Raw genomic sequence first — 20,256 nt, forward strand, 5'->3', positions numbered from 1 at the left:
CCCAACTTGATGGTGAAAATATGATGAAACAATGGGTTTGCTGTATTTTTATTTTTTTATTTTTTTGCATATGTTTTGTTTATGGTTGTGGAGGATGAGTGTATGTCTGATTTGGTTGATAATCCTATTTATATTGTTAGTCTAGGCATTTTGCATGTGACCAAATGACAGTCACCAATCTACTGTTATAGATTCAAGTATTCATAAGTTTAGGATAAAATCCTAAACAAGCAGCAGCCAACCATACTGATTTAAAATTGATTTTTGATCATTGTGTGACATCATGATTGCATTATGCGAAGATCCCAATCTTGTAAATACAAAGTGATGTAATTAGCTACAAACTGTTGTCTTGCAGATGGATGTAATGTAATGTAGCTTAATGGCTATGAGACAAGGCAAGAAAGAAAACTTTCACTCAAATGACACAACCTCTGTTTAATTCTAACACATTAATGGGTGATCTTAGGGACAACGTGTTTTTGTGTAAATATTCAGTCATTCACTGTGTTGATGATTTTAACATGTTTCAGAAAGGTTAGCACAAAGATGAACTATCTCTTAGTACGACGCTGTTTTGACCTCGGTTGGTGATTAATAAATAAATAAAGAACTGCTCGTTTTTATTGTTTAATAATTGATAAAATAAAAATAAAAAATAATAATAAAAAATGATTCAAAGTACAAAAAAATAAAATAATACACTCACCGCCACCTAGCCTACTGCTGGTGTCACCTTCAGAAAAAACGATTCAGTGATAAATGAATCGGTGAATTAAAAAGATTCAGGTCACAAAAATGAATCAAAATTCCTACCAATGTTATTTTAGTTACTGGGTAGATAACGCACTTGGAATATTTGTAAATACGTTTTAATAAAGGACTTTTGGTAAAGGTTTCAATAAAGTATGATCAAGTTTATCAAGAAATAATTAATTGACTGATTCAAACAATGCACTCAATTATTGCCACCTAATTTGGATGTTACCTGGGGAAAAGAACGACGAGTAAACTGGTGAAGGTTAAAAAAGATTTCTGGAGAAAGGATACGAAATACTCAGAGATTCATCTGAGATGAATCCGAATCCCCACCACCATTATAGCTGTTCCTTTTCAGAAAGACATGTATGATCTGTACGGGCAATGTGACGTGAGGGAATGTGATTGGAGGAGGCTTGAGCTATATAACTCACAGGCTGCTGCTCATCCCTTTCGCCAGTGGAGTTTCACTACGAGCTTCTGCACCACACCGGGCAGACAGGAACACAAACACAAGTAAGTCACTCTTCATTCCCCAAATCAGTCTACATGCATTATACATCATGAAGTCTGCATTGCTTCTTCTTGCCTTCTGATACACGTACATAGAATGGTTTGCTGTGAAAATGTGCTCTGGCTCGACTGTCAATTTCTCCCTACTGTTTCACCCTTTGCACTAATGCCTACGTGGACTTTGTGTGGACAGTCACTAGTGCTGATCTTGACAAAACATTCACTTTCGTCCGTCAGCAAAGGCCGTGTTTTCAGTGTACACTTGTGAGACGTTGCTATTCCCTGGACACTAGGAGTATTAAGGATCAATAAGAGTAAAGTTTTCTTTATCCAGTGTGTGTTAGCGCTCGCGCTAGCTGGTGTACGTGTCACTATCGCGCAGGCGCAGCTCAAAGTTACCGGAGTTGGTGTCTAGCCAGGACAAGTTTTTCATCGCCGCAAGCCAGAAAAACTGTCGTATTTACCAACAACCCACCCTACTAATTCGGTTAAATATCCACACAGCCAACCATCTCCGAATTTAAATGTTTGTAGACGTGAATAGTTGTGAAATTATTACGTGTTAAACGAGAAATCCGTATGTTAGCCGTTAGCATGGCGTGTCATGAGTTGACGTAGAGCGCATGTATACAACAGGGTGAATATATTATATACGAAACTCGTTTTTACGCATACTAAAAATGTATTTATTAAATTTGTTAAACAATTTTTCCAGTTGCTTTCCAGTTTGCCAAGAGCAAATGTAAATCCGCCATATTTAAATCCGTCATAACGTAGGAACGGCCACGTTAGCAAGTCGCGAGAGCCTCTGGGCCGTTACAGCAATTCAACTCTTATTTATTTTATTTAGCATGTTTCCAAGTCTTTATATACATTTATTGTCTAGTATTCACAACGTATCTTTTTAAGCGTGCTAATAACTTAATAATTTGAAACTCTTGTATGAGGATCACTATGAATAATTTTAGGTGACTGAACTTGTCTGATCAGACCAGTCTTTTAGTTCATGTTTCCAATGTTATTTAATGTTATACATTCGCATGTATTTAAATGAGAATTATGCAATATCATAGGAAATGCAAACAAATCATGCCACGTATAACTAAGTTTTGGCAACCTAAAATGGATTTGCATCATTGGTGACAGTCTTTTTTTTTTTTTTCTTCCTTTTCCTTTTTTCTGTTTTGTTTTAGGCAAAAGCTGGCAGGCTGACACTTACGGGCAGCTTTACAGGACGGATTATCTGGTAACTGACCATTTAGCTGGTAAGCTTAATGACCACTGTCTTTGTTTTTACTTGATTAATGTAAAGACAGGCCTAATGTTTGCTTTGAACCACAAGATCCTTGTTTGTCTTGTTTGTACCCATGGGTCACAAGTTATTCAGCCTGATCATTAAAATCAAATCAAATCATATTTAATTAGTGATATGATTTTAAAGTGTTATAAAACTAGTCATTTGAGCGAGAGAAGGCTTTTTAGTGTTCAGTTTGTCGATCAGTACCCTTTGAGTGCTTTGATCTGCCTTGAGGAGCTGTCGGTCTGAAATGTTTAGCCTCTGGGTCTGAGTTTTTAGGAGGCCTGTAGAGGAAGAGGCCCTGGCAGGGGCATGCAGAGAAGCACATTAAAACAGCCTTGTACCATGAAGAGAGGTTTGGGTTTGCATTTGAGGGGGTTGAGGGGCCAGGTTGTCAGAGCGAACTGGAAGGAATGTTGTATGACTTAATACGCGAGTAACATCTATTGATGATGATTATTTCATTTTACTGTATCATTCTGCACACCAGTTTTGCTACCTACTTCGCATTATTTTGTAAGAGTTGTGTTAGTCTTTGACGTCAATTTCTGCATCAAATGAGTGGTCTTTCAGGACTCAAAGCTGCATGGCTGAAACCGTAGACTCTCAGCGTTTATAATCTTGTCTTTTCCTCAGTCCTGTACTGGGTGGAGGGGAGCATTCTGCCAAGTAAATATTTCACTGAGGTGTGGCGTGAATGTTTTCAATTAAATGTGACCGTGCTTTGTGGAACTTTTATTTACAAAGTAGAAATGTAGTATTTTTGCTGTTCTACATACTAGGGGTACAGCAAATAAGGGTTAGTGGGGAAATCCTCTTAGCTTTAGAGCTCATTCAACTCGATGGCTTCGAATTAGCGCTTGGCCAAGGTAACAGACGGGCAACTCACTATTGTGACACTTCTAAATGAAATGGGTTATTGTAAAATAAGAAAAAAAAGCAAGAAAAAGTAGGATGGGGGTCTTTGTTCCATTTGGTTCTCTCTTGTATGGTGGCAGAATTTTAGAAATGGGTTGGTCCACCCGATGTCATCAGAGAGAAGTCCGTAACTTTAACGCAAAACTGATTTGACAGTTTGGAAAATTGAGGTAAACCAAATACAATTTTTATTTATTCCCAATAAGATCATTAACCTGCATATGGGAAATTGATGCATGTTTCTATAATTGTGAAAAGTTTTTAACTCCACCCATGTTGATAATGTGGATTGTCTTAACTGCCAGTGTGTATTTTGTTTGTCGTAATTTCACAGATACACCAAACACGGTTTCTTTATGCAGTAATCGCATGCTATCTCCTCTCTTAGTGGCACACTCGGACTCCGTGTAAACGTGGGATTTCGACCATGAGCTCAGTCGCTGTACTTACGCAAGAAAGCTTTAATGAGCATCGCAGTGGCCTTCTGCCCGAACAGGGCAAAGGTATATGGCGGTTTTGACCATTTCTGACTTGCCGGTAACTGTTCTCTGGCAGTGAATGTTGAATTTTGTATTTCATTTCCCTTTAGCTGCTGCGGCAGGGCCTAGCGGTGCTGAAGCGGAGGATAGCCTTCCCACCTACAAGGATGCCTTTCCCCCTCTGCCTGAAAAGCCTTTGCCAGAGGGGGTACAGGAGACTGGAAATGCCTGGACGTCTAAGATCAAACCTCTCAAGTCCTCATTAATTACCCAGGTACAGCGATCAACTAGATACAGTCACTATCTTACCTGGGGAATTTCGATTCAGGTGTTTGACAGGTTCTGCCTTGATAAATGCAGGTTTTCCATGTGCCTTTGGAAGAGCGCAAGTACAAGGACATTAACCAGTTTGGAGAAGGAGACCAGGCCAAAGTATGTCTTGATATCATGCACAAGACTGGAGCCCACCTGGAACTCTCCATGGCTAAAGATCAAGGCCTCTCCATAATGGTCTCTGGGAAGCATGACGAAGTCATGAAAGCCCGCAAAGAGATTGTGTCCCGACTGCAGACTCAGGTAATGAATTTTTTTTTTATTCTATCAGTAGTTTCAACATGGTTATATATTGGGTAACTTGCAGGAAGGCACAATATTTTGGTATTTTTTTATTTTTTTTAACCCTCAAAGTCAATAGTTAAAACAAATTGAATGCAATTGCATAAAACGTTCTTTCGCTAATCTCAAAATGGACATCAGTTACCATTTAAAACATCTTATTTTTAATAAAATAAAAAAATAGATAAAATAGTATAGATTTTTTTTATATATATTGATTTATTGCTAGGGGTCATAAAAATGCTTATCAGCTTGTCTGTATTAGCCAGAATTATATTTATGAATCACTAGTATCTTTTTGTTATTACTTGACTACAGGCTTCAGCTACTGTGGCCATCCCCAAAGAACATCATCGCTTTGTCATCGGCAAGAGTGGGGAGAAGCTGCAGGAGCTTGAGCTGAAGACTGCCACCAAGATCCAGATCCCTAGACCCGAAGACCCCAGTAACCTCATCAAGATCTCTGGAACCAAGGAAGGCTTGGAGAAGGCCAAGCATGAGATCCTGCTCATCTCTGCTGAGCAGGTCTGGTGCTTCATTTCAGTTTAGGCTTTTGTTTTCTTGCTAATCACTGTTACGTTTCTGATTATGTGAAGGAGTGGTAATTTATTGACTGATTTTATTTTAGTACACCTAGTAAATGATGATTTCATTAATTAATTGCAGGATAAGCGTGCTGTGGAGAGAATGCACATTGAAAAGGTGTATCACCCCTTCATCACTGGAGCTCATGCCAAGCTGGTGGGGGAGTTGATGCAGGAAACAGGAGCGCGCATTAATGTCCCTCCACCAAGTGTGAACAAAACGGAGATCGTCATCACTGGGGAGAAAGAGCAGGTGGCCCTGGCCATAGCCAAGATCAAGAAGATTTATGAGGAGAAGGTGAGTAATGACAGAATAATTAATGGACTTTTCCGAAATCCACAGTATGCTTCTGAACCTCACTGGGCTGGATTTTTCAATGTGAAAAGTAATAATTGACCTAAAAAAGTGAGGAGAATGCTTTAATTGTGGCCTTTTTGCTTATTTCAGAAGAAGAATACCACCACTATTGCAGTGGAGGTGAAGAAATCTCAGCACAAGTATGTAATTGGGCCTAAGGGTAACACACTGCAAGAGATCCTGGACAGGACTGGCGTCTCGGTCGAGATCCCACCCCTCGACAGCAGCTCAGAGACTGTAATCCTGCGTGGGGAGCCAGACCGGCTGGGCCAGGCACTAACTGAAGTTTATGCCAAGGTAAACAAGCTCGTTCCCCCCCCCCCCCCCCCCCATGTTTCAGAACAAGAATTCCTTCCATCAACCTCTCTATTTGCTCTCTTCTGTTTTGGCTTTAATTTAGAAAATATATTGAAAATGTTACTGCAGATGTGCTATCACTGTTACTGTATAACCTTTGACCCTCACTTTTATTTGTACAGGCCAACAGCTACACTGTGTCCTCAGTCTCTGCTCCTTCTTGGCTTCATCGTTTTATTATTGGCAAGAAAGGACAAAATCTGGCAAAGATCACACAGCAAATGCCCAAGGTGAGTCAACTTTCCACTAATGTTGAAGTGCTAAGCCAGTTTTCTCCATTGTCTTGCTCAATGAAGGGAATGTGTAGATGTGGCTTATGTTCAGCAAATGTTTTTGACCAGTGTGACATGTCAAAGTGACAGTACAAAGATTGCAGTGGTTGCGTCATCCAGCACAGGTAGTTTAGAATGACAATGGCCTCTAACCAAGAAGAAACACCCAAGATTTACAAAAGTTTTTTTTTTTTTTTTTTTTTTCGTATTGGTCTATTAAAATGACAAACAGCCATCTTCTGTACGTTCTTGAAATGAATATTTCATGAAACCTGATATGTATCTGTTCCTCTATTGAAGGAACACCAGTCTTGAGGTTTCATAAACGCATCATAAAAGTAATCCATATGAATAATTTAATCAGTGTTTCATATGTTGAACAGGTTTAATAGATTTTTATTCATGTTAACACTAATGCATGCTCACTGCTCAAATTAATTAAACCTTAGTGGGTTGCGCATAAAGTACCCAATCCTTCATTAGCAATATGAATGTGTTGATTTTGTTAAATGTAAGAAATGCTGAAATTTGTTTATCCTATAAAGTGTCATTTTAGAAGACTTAAGTGGTGTGTTTTTTTTTTTTTTTTTTTTTTTTTTTAATATGGATTACTCTTAAAATTCTTAAAGTATCAAAGTTTTGATGGAATAGACTGTCAGTGGAGGGACATAAATACTGTGTTTCGTTAAAGCATCTCCATTTTTGTCCTAAGATGATTGGAAGATTTATAGGTTTGGAATGACAAAGATAAGTGACTAAATTTTCAGTTTTTGGGTGAATGGACCCTTTGAAATATGAGGCTAATAAGACCGTGCGCTGTGATTTATCAACAGGTGCACATTGAGTTCACCGAGGGAGAGGACAAGATCACATTGGAGGGTCCCACCAAAGATGTTCAGATAGTACATGAACAGATTGAAGTCATTGTTACAGATCTGGTAAGACTTTTACTTGCCTATTATTTGACACATGCTTCCTCTTGCTTTGTTGTATTTTGGCATATGTTGACCCCTAGGTCCTAAACGTGGTTGTTTTTTCATGTGTTCTTTATTATAGGTTAGCCGAATGGACTACACTGAGATTAGTGTAGACCCCAAGTTCCACCGACACTTAATTGGAAAAGGCGGTGCAAACAGTGAGCGCAGCTGTTTTGATGTTTATAGCAGGTATTATGTGAACACATTCATGTGTCATTCATAAACCCGTATTTTTCTAGTTAACCGCATAAAGGACCATCACAAAGTGTCAGTCCGCATTCCACCTGACAACGAGAAGAGTAACCTGATCCGTATCGAGGGTGACCCCCAGGGAGTGCAGGAGGCCAAGAAGGAGCTGCTGGAGCTAGCGTCACGCATGGCAAGTTGGATAGATCTGTAATTGAATAAAGAGGGCTCTGTTTACCATTCTCTCTTCACAATGTTATTTAGGTTAGGGTTTACTTGTTATATGCGTATATAGTTTGCTTTTGTTTTAGATTTACTTTAGTTACTCTCTGCAGTAAATTTGTTTGTGTAATAGTTAAATTGGTGACAGATGCATATGTGGAAAAAGAAACATCCGTAGTCTCTACAGCCTCGGAGTATAAAGCCCTCTGGGTTATTTGGCTGGCAACTCTTGACTGAAAGTCTCTTAAGAATGTCATGATTTTAACAGGAGAACGAGCGTACAAAGGACATGATCATTGAACAGCGTTTTCATCGAGCCATCATCGGACAGAAAGGGGAGAAAGTTAAGGAAATTCGGGATAAGTTCCCTGAGGTAAATGTTTTAAGATACATGGCATATTTATCCAGTAGCACATTTCTGTCTCTTCCAATCGAGAAATAACCTTTTTCCCCCCTTTGCTTTCAGGTCATCATCAACTTCCCTGACCCAGCGCAGAAAAGTGACATTGTACAACTACGTGGACCCCGCACTGAGGTGGAAAAATGCACAAAGTTTATGCAGAAAATGGTGGCTGAAATGGTAAACATTTATTGATCTCCTGAATTTTAATTCTAATCAATAACTGCTGATGTTGGGAATAGGGCTGGGTAGTTAAAATGTTTTCTATATTGATTTTGATACTGGTGAATAGCACTTCCTAAACTGCACTTATGCTCTTTTCCAGGTTGAGAACAGCTTTTCTGTCTCAGTTCCCATTTTCAAGCAATTCCACAAAAACATAATTGGCAAAGGTGGAGCAAATATAAAGAAGGCAAGTAGTTACTTTCTTAGATTTAGCCTTTCTCATTCAGTTTACTAACTGGCACTTTTTCTTTCTCAGATCCGTGAAGAGACTAACACTAAGATTGATCTTCCCGCGGAAAACAGCAACTCTGAAATGATTGTCATCACTGGAAAGAAAGCAAACTGTGAGGCAGCAAAAAACAGGATTCTGGCCATTCAGAAAGAACTGGTAAGGGTTGTTTTTTTTCGTCTTCTCTCGGTTAGGGGTGCTCCCTAATAGGGATATGCCGGTATCAAATTTTCCTGTTGCAATTTAATTGCTCATGCTTTTATCACGGTATATGGTATTATCACGGTACTGAAATGGTTTCAAAAAGCGGTCATAATACAGTATAACAGGTTAAATAACCTTTTATAACAAATAACTGAACATTTCAATACAATAAAGCAATACAGAAAAATTACGTTTTACACAGATTAATTTGCAAAAGAACTAGAAAGACCAATACAGGTTACACTTTCAAGCAGCATAGTGTTGTGCATTTTGACCAGCTGATGGGAATATTATTCTTAACATGCGTTCCAAATTCTGAATAATTTCTAATAAATTATTCACTGTATTTAGAAGTGCCCACGATAACCATATAGTGCATATTAATTACCGTGATATCCCATTACCGAATACCGGCACAGGTCTACTCCCTAATGGTCTACCAAAAGAGGCTTGAAAATGTTATTAGTTGCACAAGAAGAAAAAAAAACAAAATGAGCGAAGTCACTAACAGATCGTTAACAGCTAGTCTAGTCTAGGGTAATACAGTACATCGGGCGGGATGTCCAAATTCTCTCCTTTCATTCCTCAACCTCAAATATGGCTTATTATCTGATTTAAGTATTTGCAACTTTACATGTCTGCTCAATGTAATGTTAACCTAAAGAAATGTGTGCTATTCAACTGTCTGTGCGGAGTGTGGAAGCTGAACAGTAGCTCACTGCAGGACCGATTGAGGCGCTGGTCACTTGCTCTTAAAATATTGGTTTTGTTCAACAGAACTGTAAAGACTTACGTTTATTTGTGCTCTCAAAATAATCATGCTTTTGTGAAATAATGAAAGCAAGCAGGATGCGCTTTCTGCCGTCTTAGACGGTGTTTTGCACTCAAGATCACAGACCATGTCTTTACCTTACAGACATAAAAAAATCTATAGAGAATGAAATGTCTACTTTACAAATTAACCAATTCAGATGGAAAACAAATATTGTCAGATTATGCAATTCATATGAAACATGCACACAGGCGCACTTCATCACTTAAACTGAAACAAAGAACATTACATTTATTCATTTAGCTGACGCTTTTATCCAAAGCGACTTACAATTGCTATATATGTCAGTGGTCGCACGCTTCTGGAGGAACTAGGGGTTAAGTGTCTTGCTCAGGGACACATTGGTGTCTCACAGTGGATTCGACTTTTGAATTACTTTTGCCAGTGTGCTGTGACCAGGTTTATGTGTGTGCTTTAGCGCTAAAAATGCTATGAAGGCAATTAAAGGCTCCTTATAATGAATTAAATGGTTTAATAAATGTGCAATTAGTCAACTAATGCTTAAAATGAATGACTACAAGTCGACCAGAAAAATCATTAGTCGAGGACAGCCCAATATATGTAATGTCAAGTCATTCTCTATATTTGCTGCTGAAAATTTAGCTTTGCCATCACAGGAAAAATAAAAAAATGCAATAAGCATACAAGGCTTATTTCAAAACCTTTACACACCCCAGAGTTTTGAAATGGGTGTGGGTGTTTGTGTATTTATATATAGAAAGGAACATTTTAACCCCCCCCCCCCCCCCCAATATCTGTACAGGCAAATATTACAGAGTTAGAGGTGTCCATCCCCTCAAAACTGCACAACTCCCTTATTGGATCCAAGGGGCGTTTTGTGCGTTCCATCATGGAGGAGTGCGGTGGCGTGCACATCCATTTCCCAACAGAGGGCTCTGGCATTGATGCAGTGACAATCAGAGGCCCCGTGGAGGATGTAGAGAAAGCCAAGAAACAGCTGCTGTCCCTGGCAGAAGAAAAGGTATGTCTAAAAGGATGGAACTTGAAACTTAAAGCCGGTAATGCTGAAGTTACACTTGGCATGTCATCGGGGCTCTGGATTTCTTAGTACAAGTTTCCGAACTGCTTTTAACAAAAGGCCAGTCATTATTGCTCAAAACAGTTAAATCTACTTAAGCTTTGTGTGTTTATTGTATAACTAAGTATGTTTGTTTTTTGTGGTTAGCAAACTAAAAGCCACACAGTTGAGCTTCGTGCCAAACCTGAATACCACAAGTTCCTTATTGGAAAAGGAGGTGGTAATATCCGCAAGGTGCGGGACAGCACAGGGGCCAGGATCATCTTCCCTACTGCCGAAGATAAGGATCAGGAGCTGGTCACAGTCATCGGTACAGAGGAAGCTGTAGCAGAAGCACAGAAGGAGCTGGAGGCACTTATTAAGAGCTTGGTTAGTCCCCATCTTCATTTTTTTTCCTTTTCTTTTTTTACCACAACACTGATAATAATTAAAAACAAATTATTCTGAATTGATACCATTTGGGGAAGTTCTGGCCTAGTGGTTAGAGAGTTTGACTCCTAACCCAAAGGTTGTGGGTTTGAGTCTCGGGCCAGCAATACCATGACTGAGGTGCCCTTGAGCAAGGAACTGAACCCCCGACTGCTCATCGGGCATGGCTGCCCACTTCTGTGTGCGTGTTCACCATATTCTGAGTATGGGTCACCATACTTTGCTGTGTCAAGTCACTTTCACTTTAATGATTCTTAAATATTTCTGATATCAGGATAACGTTGTAGAGGATTTCATGACCGTCGATCCCAAGCACCATCGGTTCTTCGTCTTGCGTCGTGGTCAAGTCCTGAGGGAGATCGCTGAGGAGTATGGTGGAGTTATGGTCAGTTTTCCCCGAACTGGCACACAGAGCGATAAGGTCACCCTAAAGGGAGCCAAAGATTGTGTGGAGGCAGCCAAGAAACGCATTCTGGAGTTGATTGAGGATTTGGTGAGTAGATAAAACTGTCTGCAATGCTTTAATGCAAATCCAATCTCAGGCAGTTCGGTTATTGTGCTTTTTTTTTTGAAGAGGTAATGGACTACATGTTCTGCTAAATCTACAGGATGCACAAGTGACCATGGAGTGTGTGATCCCTCAGAAGTTCCACCGCTCTATAATGGGGCCTAAGGGCTCTCGCATACAGCAGATCACTAAAGACCACAATGTGCTGATCAAGTTTCCAGACAGAGAGGACCAGCAAGGTAAATATTACAGTGCTTATAGAAAACACAACTCTCCCTTGTACAAGACCCCACCACACACTTGAAGCTGAAGCACAAAAATGGCCCATTTGAAGTCTTCATATTTACCCCTTACTTTTATAAAACCGTGATACTAGTGACTCCAGAGCCATATGTTCATCAATATTCAACAATACATTATTGTTCGGGTCAAACAATAGTTATTGAGGGAAAGCCATTTTCCATTATTATTATTACTAGGGCTGGGTATCAATTCGATTTCAATTCTCGATTCGATTTTCTATCGGAGCTGTAATTGGGCCTTAAAAGTTAAGCCCGACAGGACCCAGGCCTGACAGATTCTGGCCCGAGCCCGACAAGTACATTTTGATTGCCAGCTTTTTAAAAGCCCGAACCCGTTTACAGCCCGACATTATTGAAATGTAAGCATGCACGCAGCTCTTTTGCCTTTTGTCAGGAATGAGTCACTCATACAGGTTTTAACATAATTTATTCATGACTAACGTAATAGGCCACTTTGAAGTTTGAACAAAGAAATCAAATAAGTCCTCTGTAACATCGTAATATCTCAGCACTCTATAAATAGCCCTATAGGCTCATTTAGCATATAAATAGGCCAATGCACCAAAAAAAATTAAGATAAATTCTAAATTATGATGGGTATTTGGCAATAACGAAATTAAGATAAAGGGTCAGCCGGATTTGCTTCGCCATAGCAGCTGACGTAATAAAATAATAATGCCAACATTATTAATTGAAAAACATTTACTCACCAAGATTAGGTAAGGCCTACATGTTTTTTTCTGGAGGAAAATGATTGAATCCACTGTAGATGGCTTCAGCGCGTTCCTGCACTCACTGATGGTGTGTCCAGCAATATAAACCTCTGGCTCATTATTCGAGTATTCTCATTCTAAACAAGGTCAAAACTTTTCCAAACCTCAGACTCTGCTTTAGTTGATGGTGCTACCAAAACGTAATCGTCAGAGGCAAGCGTCCATTTCAACTACTCAGAATACATTTTCGCATCTTTCTAGCGCTAATCGAAATGCATTACATGACCGCTCATTTACCGCACAACCCCGAGCCCGTGTAAAATGATATAAATGAAGCCCGAATCGAAATGAAGTCCGATCTGGTCCCGTCAGGTTTGGGCAAAGATCTTAAGCTCTATATTTCTATGCTCGATTCTCGATTCAAGTCAATTAATGTACATTTAATACAAATACTAGATGTATAAAAAAGAACAGTGAACATAAGTTAACAATTGGGTAATAAATAAAAAGAAATTGAGAGCCACAAACCTGTTTATTAAACTCTTTTATTTTAGGTACACTTGGGTACATTAAAACAGAACCCATCTCTAATTTAAATGCATTCAATTGTTAAATAAAAGTTTGATGCAAGATGAAAAATGCTTTGTTCTTGTCCACAACACTATTTTCACCATGTATAATTTACACATTATGTTAACAAAACAAACCAACGTGATTTATAATATTATAGCCTAGAGACTTGGCACACACACTCCGATGACGATTTTTACGTCATGCCTACCTAACGGTCCATAGCGGACTTACGGATGCAGAAAGTATCAGAGGCTTTAAGATGCGCACGGTAGCATGACCTGATGCGCGACATTGCAGAAAATGTGCGTTCACAAATGTAGCCTATGTTGATCCAAATATGGAAAGCACTCTCGAATTTAATAATAATGAGGTTCTCTCCAGAGATGTTTTGCCACATTTTTTCAATAAAGGATGATTGCTGCGTAGTATATGGTGTTGCCCTTTGCTTTGCGGGTGTGTTCAGCATATGGTGGGCCGCATTTGAATTTGCGACGGGCCGCGGGTTGAGAACCACTGCTTTAAGCACTGAATGAATGAATGAATGACAGGTTTGTTGGTAACATCACACATGGCAAATAAGAGGGTGACATCTAATGGAGAAGATTTGTAACTAGATTAACGCTAATCTGGCGTTCAATGTCTGCGGAAATAAATATGGAAAAAAATCGATTCATGGCTTTTGAGAATCGATTTTGAATCGACCACTATTAAAAAAATATTAATCGAAATGGTTTTTTTTTTTTTTTTTTACCCAGCCCTTATTATTATTATTATTATTATTATTATTATTTTATTTTTTTTTATTTTTTTTGGCAACCTTCTAAAATCAAATCTGCACCTTTCGGTTTTATTCAGCTCCATCAGCTGATGCTCCAGTTCAGGAGAATGGAGAGGCCAATGGAGAGGTGAAGGAGCCTGCTGATCCTTTAGTCCCAAAGAAGTGTGATGTCATTGTGCTGTCTGGCCGCAAGGAGAGATGTGAAGCTGCCGTTGAAGCACTAAAGGTGTGAAAACTGCCCTTTTATGCAGTAGTTATTACTTGTATGGTCTCGGTGCGTTTTTGTTAAATGCTATAAAAACAATTTCCTTAAGGCTTTGGTTCCTGTGGCCATTGCGGTGGAAGTGCCTTTTGAGCTTCATCGCTACATCATTGGTCAGAAAGGAAGTGGAATCCGCAAAATGATGGAGGAGTTTGAGGTTCGTCTCCTCACAGCTGATTTCAGTCGAATCAAAGTCTATTTCAGCAGTTAATTCACATAAATGGCTATAGAGAGATGTTGCATTTATACCTAAAGGTTTTTAAGCATATCTTATAGATTTTCTTGTTGCTGTCTTGACAAATATATTTTCCTCCCAGGTTAATATTCAAGTGCCTGCTCATGAGTTACAGTCTGACATTATCTCCATTACTGGCCTGGCCTCTCATCTTGACCGTGCTAAGGAGGGACTTCTTGAGCGTGTCAAAGAGCTACAGGCCGAACAGGAGGATCGGGTAGGTTTGAAGCCTGAATGGCAAATGAAACCTGTAAATGATTTCCACTCTGTAATCACACTTTGTGAATTGTATATTATAAATTTATGTTTTTGTCCACAGGCTCTCAGGAGCTTCAAGCTGACTATCACTGTGGATCCCAAGTATCACCCCAAGATCATTGGACGCAAGGGTGCCATAATCACCCAAATCCGCAATGACCATGAGGTCAACATTCAGTTTCCAGATAAAAATGATGAGAACCAGGTAACAGGCTGAAGCCTAAAAATGTCAAATTTCTCAATGTTTTTTTTTTTTTTTTTTTTGGAATGACCAAATTTTTTTTTTTTTCTTGATCTGGTTTTCTAGGATCAGATTACCATTACTGGCTATGAGCAGAATGCTGTGGCAGCACGTGATGCTATTCAGGCTATAGTGGGTGAACTGGAGGAAATGATCTCTGAGGACATCACCCTGGACAGCAGAGTCCATGCTCGCATCATAGGGGCACGTGGCAAGGGAATCCGCAAAATCATGGATGAGTTTAAGGTGAGATGGTTGAAGGTGTCACATCTTCAATTGCTTTCATACAAAATTCCTTTTCCTTAAATGCACACTTTAAATGACCGTTTACATTTGTACCTTTTTCAGGTTGATGTTCGGTTCCCTCAGAGTGGAGCTGCAGATCCCAATTTAGTGACTGTGACTGGTCGTCCAGAACAGGTTGATGAAGCCATTGATCACCTTCTAAACCTGGAGGAGGAATATGTAAGAATTCTATACTTTGGCAGAGGGAATTTAAATTAAATGATTAATTTTAGAGCTTTAAATGGGCAAAAAGGTAATGTTTCTTCTTCTTTACCCTCAGATGGCTGATGCAGTTGAAAATGAAGCCAAAATGGCCTATATGAAGCCTTCTGGTTCCACTGCCTCCAGCATGGAAGAACCTCGAGGCCCATCCAAGGGCTTTGTTGTGCGGGAGGCTCCTTGGACCTCTGGCAATGAAAAGGTAAACTAGTTTTATGTATTGAGTGCCATGCTGTGGTAGAAAGTTGTAATCTGTCATGAATTATATTATAATATAACTTAACCTTTTTCCCTGTGTGTGTGTTTTAGGCCCCCGATATGAGCAGTTCTGAGGATTTCCCCTGTTTTGGTGCACCTGTGACTAATGCGAGATCATCTCCATGGGGACCCAAACGTTTTTGAAATGTGTGTCCTTCAGTGGTTGCAACCTCCTGGTTCCACTTACTATAATCCCTCATTTGGATTGTGGATTGACACCTTACCATGACAACCCTAACGCCCCCGCCCCCCCGCCCCGCCCAATTTATCAGCACATTTCCTCTGCTCAAATTTATTCTGCTAATAGGGGTTTTGATGATGCTCTGTGACCCTTGTAAACAAAATGGATGATAAACATTATTATGGGTGTGGCCTCCACCAGGTTCGCCTGAATTGGTATGAAATGGTGTGACCTGTTTGCATTTTTAAGATAATCACAAATTGAAGGAAAACAAAAGTAGTCTTGGCCATATTTGAGGTCTGTAATAATCCAGGTTTAAGTCAATTTTGATATGACTTAACAAAAACATTATTTCATTACAAATGTTATTTCTTGGGTTTATTAAGCTGCTCTCTCTCATAGTTGCCTTCGCAGTAGGGTTTGGGGAAAATGTACTGTATACCTCTGAAAGATGTTGCTTCTGGTTGAAGTCTGATTAATTCATAGGAAATGGGTGACCAGCTTTACTTTTTGTCTGGTTCCCTGGGGTAGCCGTTGTGTTGCAGACATCTCGCTTGTCTCTTTCCCCATTCCTAATTCCCTATCTCTGGGAAATTATTCCATGCAGCCTTTACAGCTTTCCATCTTAATGGGGGTCTATTCACTACAAAGTATTTTCAAACTGCCATTTGCTTTGGAAATCCCAGGGATATTATCTCATGAAGTAGAACTTTCAAGGTTCCACAAGTCTCTAAAACGTACACTAAACTGCTTCTACTCTTTGTTTTTGATATTCAGAAATCATGTTTATTAAAGATTATAATATTTGGAAGAATAAATAAAAAACCAAACATTTTGTGCCATTGAAATGTCACGTGATGTCTTGTTGCTCATTCTTGGTAATGGGTCAGTGTCCAGCCCCATTTTGTCTTCCAGTTGCTATGCAGATTGATCTTAAACCATAGCAATGGCCCTCTTAATAGCCTTATAAGACTTATGCAAAAATGTCAAAGGAAATGATTATGGAAAACACTGGAAAATAAACTGTCCAAAAAAGAAAAACTTAAAATGTGTCGAATTATTTGACTTTTAATTGACACTTTTTCTGTTTTTTTTTTTTTTTTTTCTTTTGTACACATTCACCGTAACCAATGAGCATTGTGGTGAATGCTGATAGGGCGTTGCGGAAAACTAGCGGTCATTTTCACAATTTTTCAAAAATATTTGAAGTTGTTCAGTGTTAATTTGCATAAAAAGTAGACACTTTAATTGAAAAAGATCTACTCCGTTGTGCATAACCAGAAGTTTAATTGGTAAGACGACATATGCTTAATTCTAATCGTTTATAATAACGAAGGGTTTTAAAATATTTGTTCTTGTACGTGGCAGAAAATACCTAAAATTCAATGGCCAGTACGGGGATCGAACCCGCGACCTTGGCGTTATTAGCACCACGCTCTAACCAACTGAGCTAACCGGCCAATATCCACACACGCGTAATTCTCTGTAGTCTGTGACTCTATACAGCTAGACCAGATCGACGAGACGCGACAAATCCCCGACAGTGAAACTGGTGACTCGTTCTTTCTATGACGTAACGTTACTGACACTATATTAAAATGATTTGCAACGGGCGCTTTGTCGAGTCCAGTTCAGCGTCATACGGTGTTACAATAGTTTAGCACACTATTACACACTTACTGATTCATAAGCACTAAGGAATAAACTCAGTGTATGGCTCGTTGGTCTAGGGGTATGATTCTCGCTTTGGGTGCGAGAGGTCCCGGGTTCAAATCCCGGACGAGCCCGTAATATTTTTAAACGTCTGGGCGACTTTTCTGCTACAAGATGGCAGCCCCCAGCCGACTTCAACTTCTGGTCGACTTCCTTGCCGCCTGGTTTAACCCTGCGAGGACTGAAGATCATTAATAAAAAAATAAAATAAAATAAAAACCTGTGTTGTGTTTTTGTACGGTAGACTTATCAGTGCAATCATGATCTCCATGGCTGCCATGAGAAAATTCACTGGAGGGAAAAGTTCGCACGGGCGGCCGTCATCAGATTTGGAAGTCGCTCAAAAGGCTCGTTTGCATTGCGCGGTTGTGGCTTCAGTCAAATTCAATGAGGCGCGGTGGTTTATGGGATGAGTAGTTCCTGCGCTCGAAATGAAAATATGTACACAGTCTTGTACCTTTGACTTTTTTTGGGATTTTCTCTTATTTTTTTCACTCTAAATTATATGTTATATGCTTATGAGTTCAGCCGTAGCTGTTTATCCTCACACATGCTCTAAAACTCTTTAGATACGGATTTTTCCAAAAGTCAATGGGAGAAATGAATGGGAAATTTACTTCCGGCACCAGAGCTCTCTTCCTCTTTCACAACAAAAAACCTATAAAAATTAATAATGAACAATATGAAACTAAAACGACATAAGCTTAATTTAAAATGTCATAGGAACTGAAGGCTATTTAGAGGTGGATAAACTCAATTTAGAGTTGGATAAACCTCTCCACTTTGGAGGTGGGTAAAAGCTGTTTACGTGCGTTTAGCCTCCACTACATCCCTGATTGTTTGGATTAACTAGACGAGTAGACAGACATGAGACAGAACCGTACTGAAAATAAGTAAATATTGTTGGCTGATGCTAACTGTCTAGCTAACAAGCTTGCTTCTTCTTCTTTTTTTTTTTACCTTTATTTAACCAGGAAAGTGCTCGTTGAGATTAAAAATCACTTTTTCAAGAGTGTCCTGGCCAAGATAGGCAGCAGTACAACCATACATACAACACAGAATACACAATAACATAAGACAACTAAAATAGCAGATACAACAACCACAAATCCTTAGCATATCATGCAGAACAACTACAGCCAGATGAGGCGGCTTCCAAGTCAGTTAATATCCTCTTAAAAGTAACCAATGAGACAATCTTATTAAGTTTCAAATTTTTCTGTAACTTGTTCCATGCAAAGGGAGCAGCAAAGTTAAATGCCTTTTTCCCCAGCTCAGTTCTAACATTTGGTACAGACAGAAGAACAAGATCCTGGGACCGAAGATTGTAAGTGCCAGTATTTTTTACACTGATGTAGGTCAGAAGGTAGGATGGAAGAAGACCTAAAATAGCCTTATATATAAAAACATACCAGTGATGAAGTCTCCGTGTTGACAGAGAAGACCATCCAACACAGTTCACAGTGGTGAGTGAGGACTTTAAGACCAGTGATGAACCTCAAAGCTCCATGGTATATAGTATCCAGTGCATGCAAATTTTGAGACGAAGCGTGCATATATAAAACATCACCATAGTCAATAATAGACATAAAATTACCAGCAAATAACCTCTTTTTAGATTCGAATGAGAGACAGTATTTGATTAAAAAATAAAACCCTAGTTTAAGTTTTAATGCTGGTGCTAAGATGAGGTAATTTTTATAAATAATGTCCAAATATTTTTATTCAACCACCTATATATATATATATATATATATATATATATATATATATATATATATATATATAGATTACATCTGGGGAGAAAAGAAAGGATGTGATGTTCAGAACATGGTAACTACAGTAATTATCAAAGTGGGAAGAGATGCACCCCGTTTGGCCAGTGGTGTTTTTACACCACAGACATGGTTAGAGAAGGAAAAAATCATTATGAAAATATAATTATATTTTCCTTAAAATGTTCTTCCCAACTTCAGGCCTTATTATTATGTCATATATAGGCCTAACTGTGATGTTCTGTAAAACAACAAACTTTAAAATACTTTGTTCTAACTGGTGAAAATCAGATGGTCATCTCTGTTTTCTCTCATCAAAGTGTAAGCTTTCACAGTTAACATGACTCTCATCAGCATAGTCCATATCAACAACAAAAATATATCTTGACTCCACATAGTGGTTATTTTGGAAAAAATCCCAGGTATTTTGAGCAGTAGGATTATTAAAAATATGTGCTAATATAAAATTAAATTAAGTATCCTATAAAAAAATTCAGCACTTTTTTACTTAAGTACATAAAAAATCGAGTACTTTTGTAATTTCACTTGAGTAAAATTGAAAAAGGAGTACTTTTACTCTTACTGGAGTAATATTTTATTATATGTACCTATCTGTACTTTTACTCAACTACTTGATTTGTGTACTTGGTCCACCACTGATACTTGTGCATGTGATTTAGTATTAACGCCTCAGAATTCAAATATGCCCCTGTATATATTTCATATTTATTTAATTTAATATCTATGTAAACCAATATTACACAAAGAGTGCCGTTTTTCTCCAAATATTAGCATGATTACAAATGTTATGATTTTATTCAGCGTACAGTTTAATAAACGATAACTTAATATCAAGTGACTTACATTTTAGACACCAAATCGTCTGTTTCGCTGTATTTCGCCAACGAAAATGGTTCCAAAGTCCACAGAATTGTTTTGCGTCTGTGAGCAACACTTCCTGAGTGAATCAGCCTCTTGAATGAATCGGTTGAATCGCAATGATTTGCTCCTTAACAGTGATTTGCTGTCACCTACTGGCGGGTTTAATTTCAGGTTTAAA

The 20,256-nt window shown here is 38.8% G+C and overlaps 1 protein-coding gene and 2 non-coding genes across 4 annotated transcripts; 2 read left to right on the forward strand and 1 right to left on the reverse strand.

Moving 5' to 3' along the window:
* Positions 1-1,133: 1,133 nt before the first annotated feature.
* On the forward strand, positions 1,134-16,749 carry LOC113050639 (vigilin-like). Of its 2 annotated transcripts, none has more exons than XM_026213834.1 (28): positions 1,134-1,275; positions 2,466-2,537; positions 3,876-3,990; positions 4,077-4,240; positions 4,327-4,542; positions 4,900-5,106; positions 5,248-5,463; positions 5,614-5,820; positions 6,003-6,110; positions 6,986-7,090; positions 7,209-7,287; positions 7,369-7,508; positions 7,806-7,910; positions 8,004-8,117; positions 8,263-8,349; positions 8,419-8,550; positions 10,191-10,409; positions 10,614-10,835; positions 11,170-11,388; positions 11,504-11,642; positions 13,847-13,995; positions 14,084-14,188; positions 14,349-14,483; positions 14,586-14,729; positions 14,832-15,011; positions 15,114-15,230; positions 15,331-15,471; positions 15,579-16,749. In XM_026213834.1, exons 3-28 carry the CDS (start codon positions 3,915-3,917, stop codon positions 15,669-15,671), a joined length of 3,819 nt encoding a protein of 1,272 aa, XP_026069619.1. In that variant the 5' UTR covers positions 1,134-1,275; positions 2,466-2,537; positions 3,876-3,914; the 3' UTR covers positions 15,672-16,749. The 2 variants fall into 2 exon arrangements, with proteins under 2 accessions (XP_026069619.1, XP_026069620.1); XM_026213835.1 differs by lacking the exon at positions 1,134-1,275 and adding an exon at positions 1,780-1,798.
* A 345-nt stretch (positions 16,750-17,094) lies between these two features.
* On the reverse strand, positions 17,095-17,168 carry trnai-aau (transfer RNA isoleucine (anticodon AAU)). The gene has a single exon. It is a non-coding gene; the product is annotated as a tRNA-Ile (tRNA).
* A 255-nt stretch (positions 17,169-17,423) lies between these two features.
* trnap-ugg (transfer RNA proline (anticodon UGG)) lies at positions 17,424-17,495 on the forward strand. Its single transcript has one exon. It is a non-coding gene; the product is annotated as a tRNA-Pro (tRNA).
* Positions 17,496-20,256: the final 2,761 nt, after the last annotated feature.

This window comes from Carassius auratus, chromosome 31 (genome assembly GCF_003368295.1).
Source record: "Carassius auratus strain Wakin chromosome 31, ASM336829v1, whole genome shotgun sequence".
Lineage (NCBI taxonomy): Eukaryota > Metazoa > Chordata > Actinopteri > Cypriniformes > Cyprinidae > Carassius > Carassius auratus.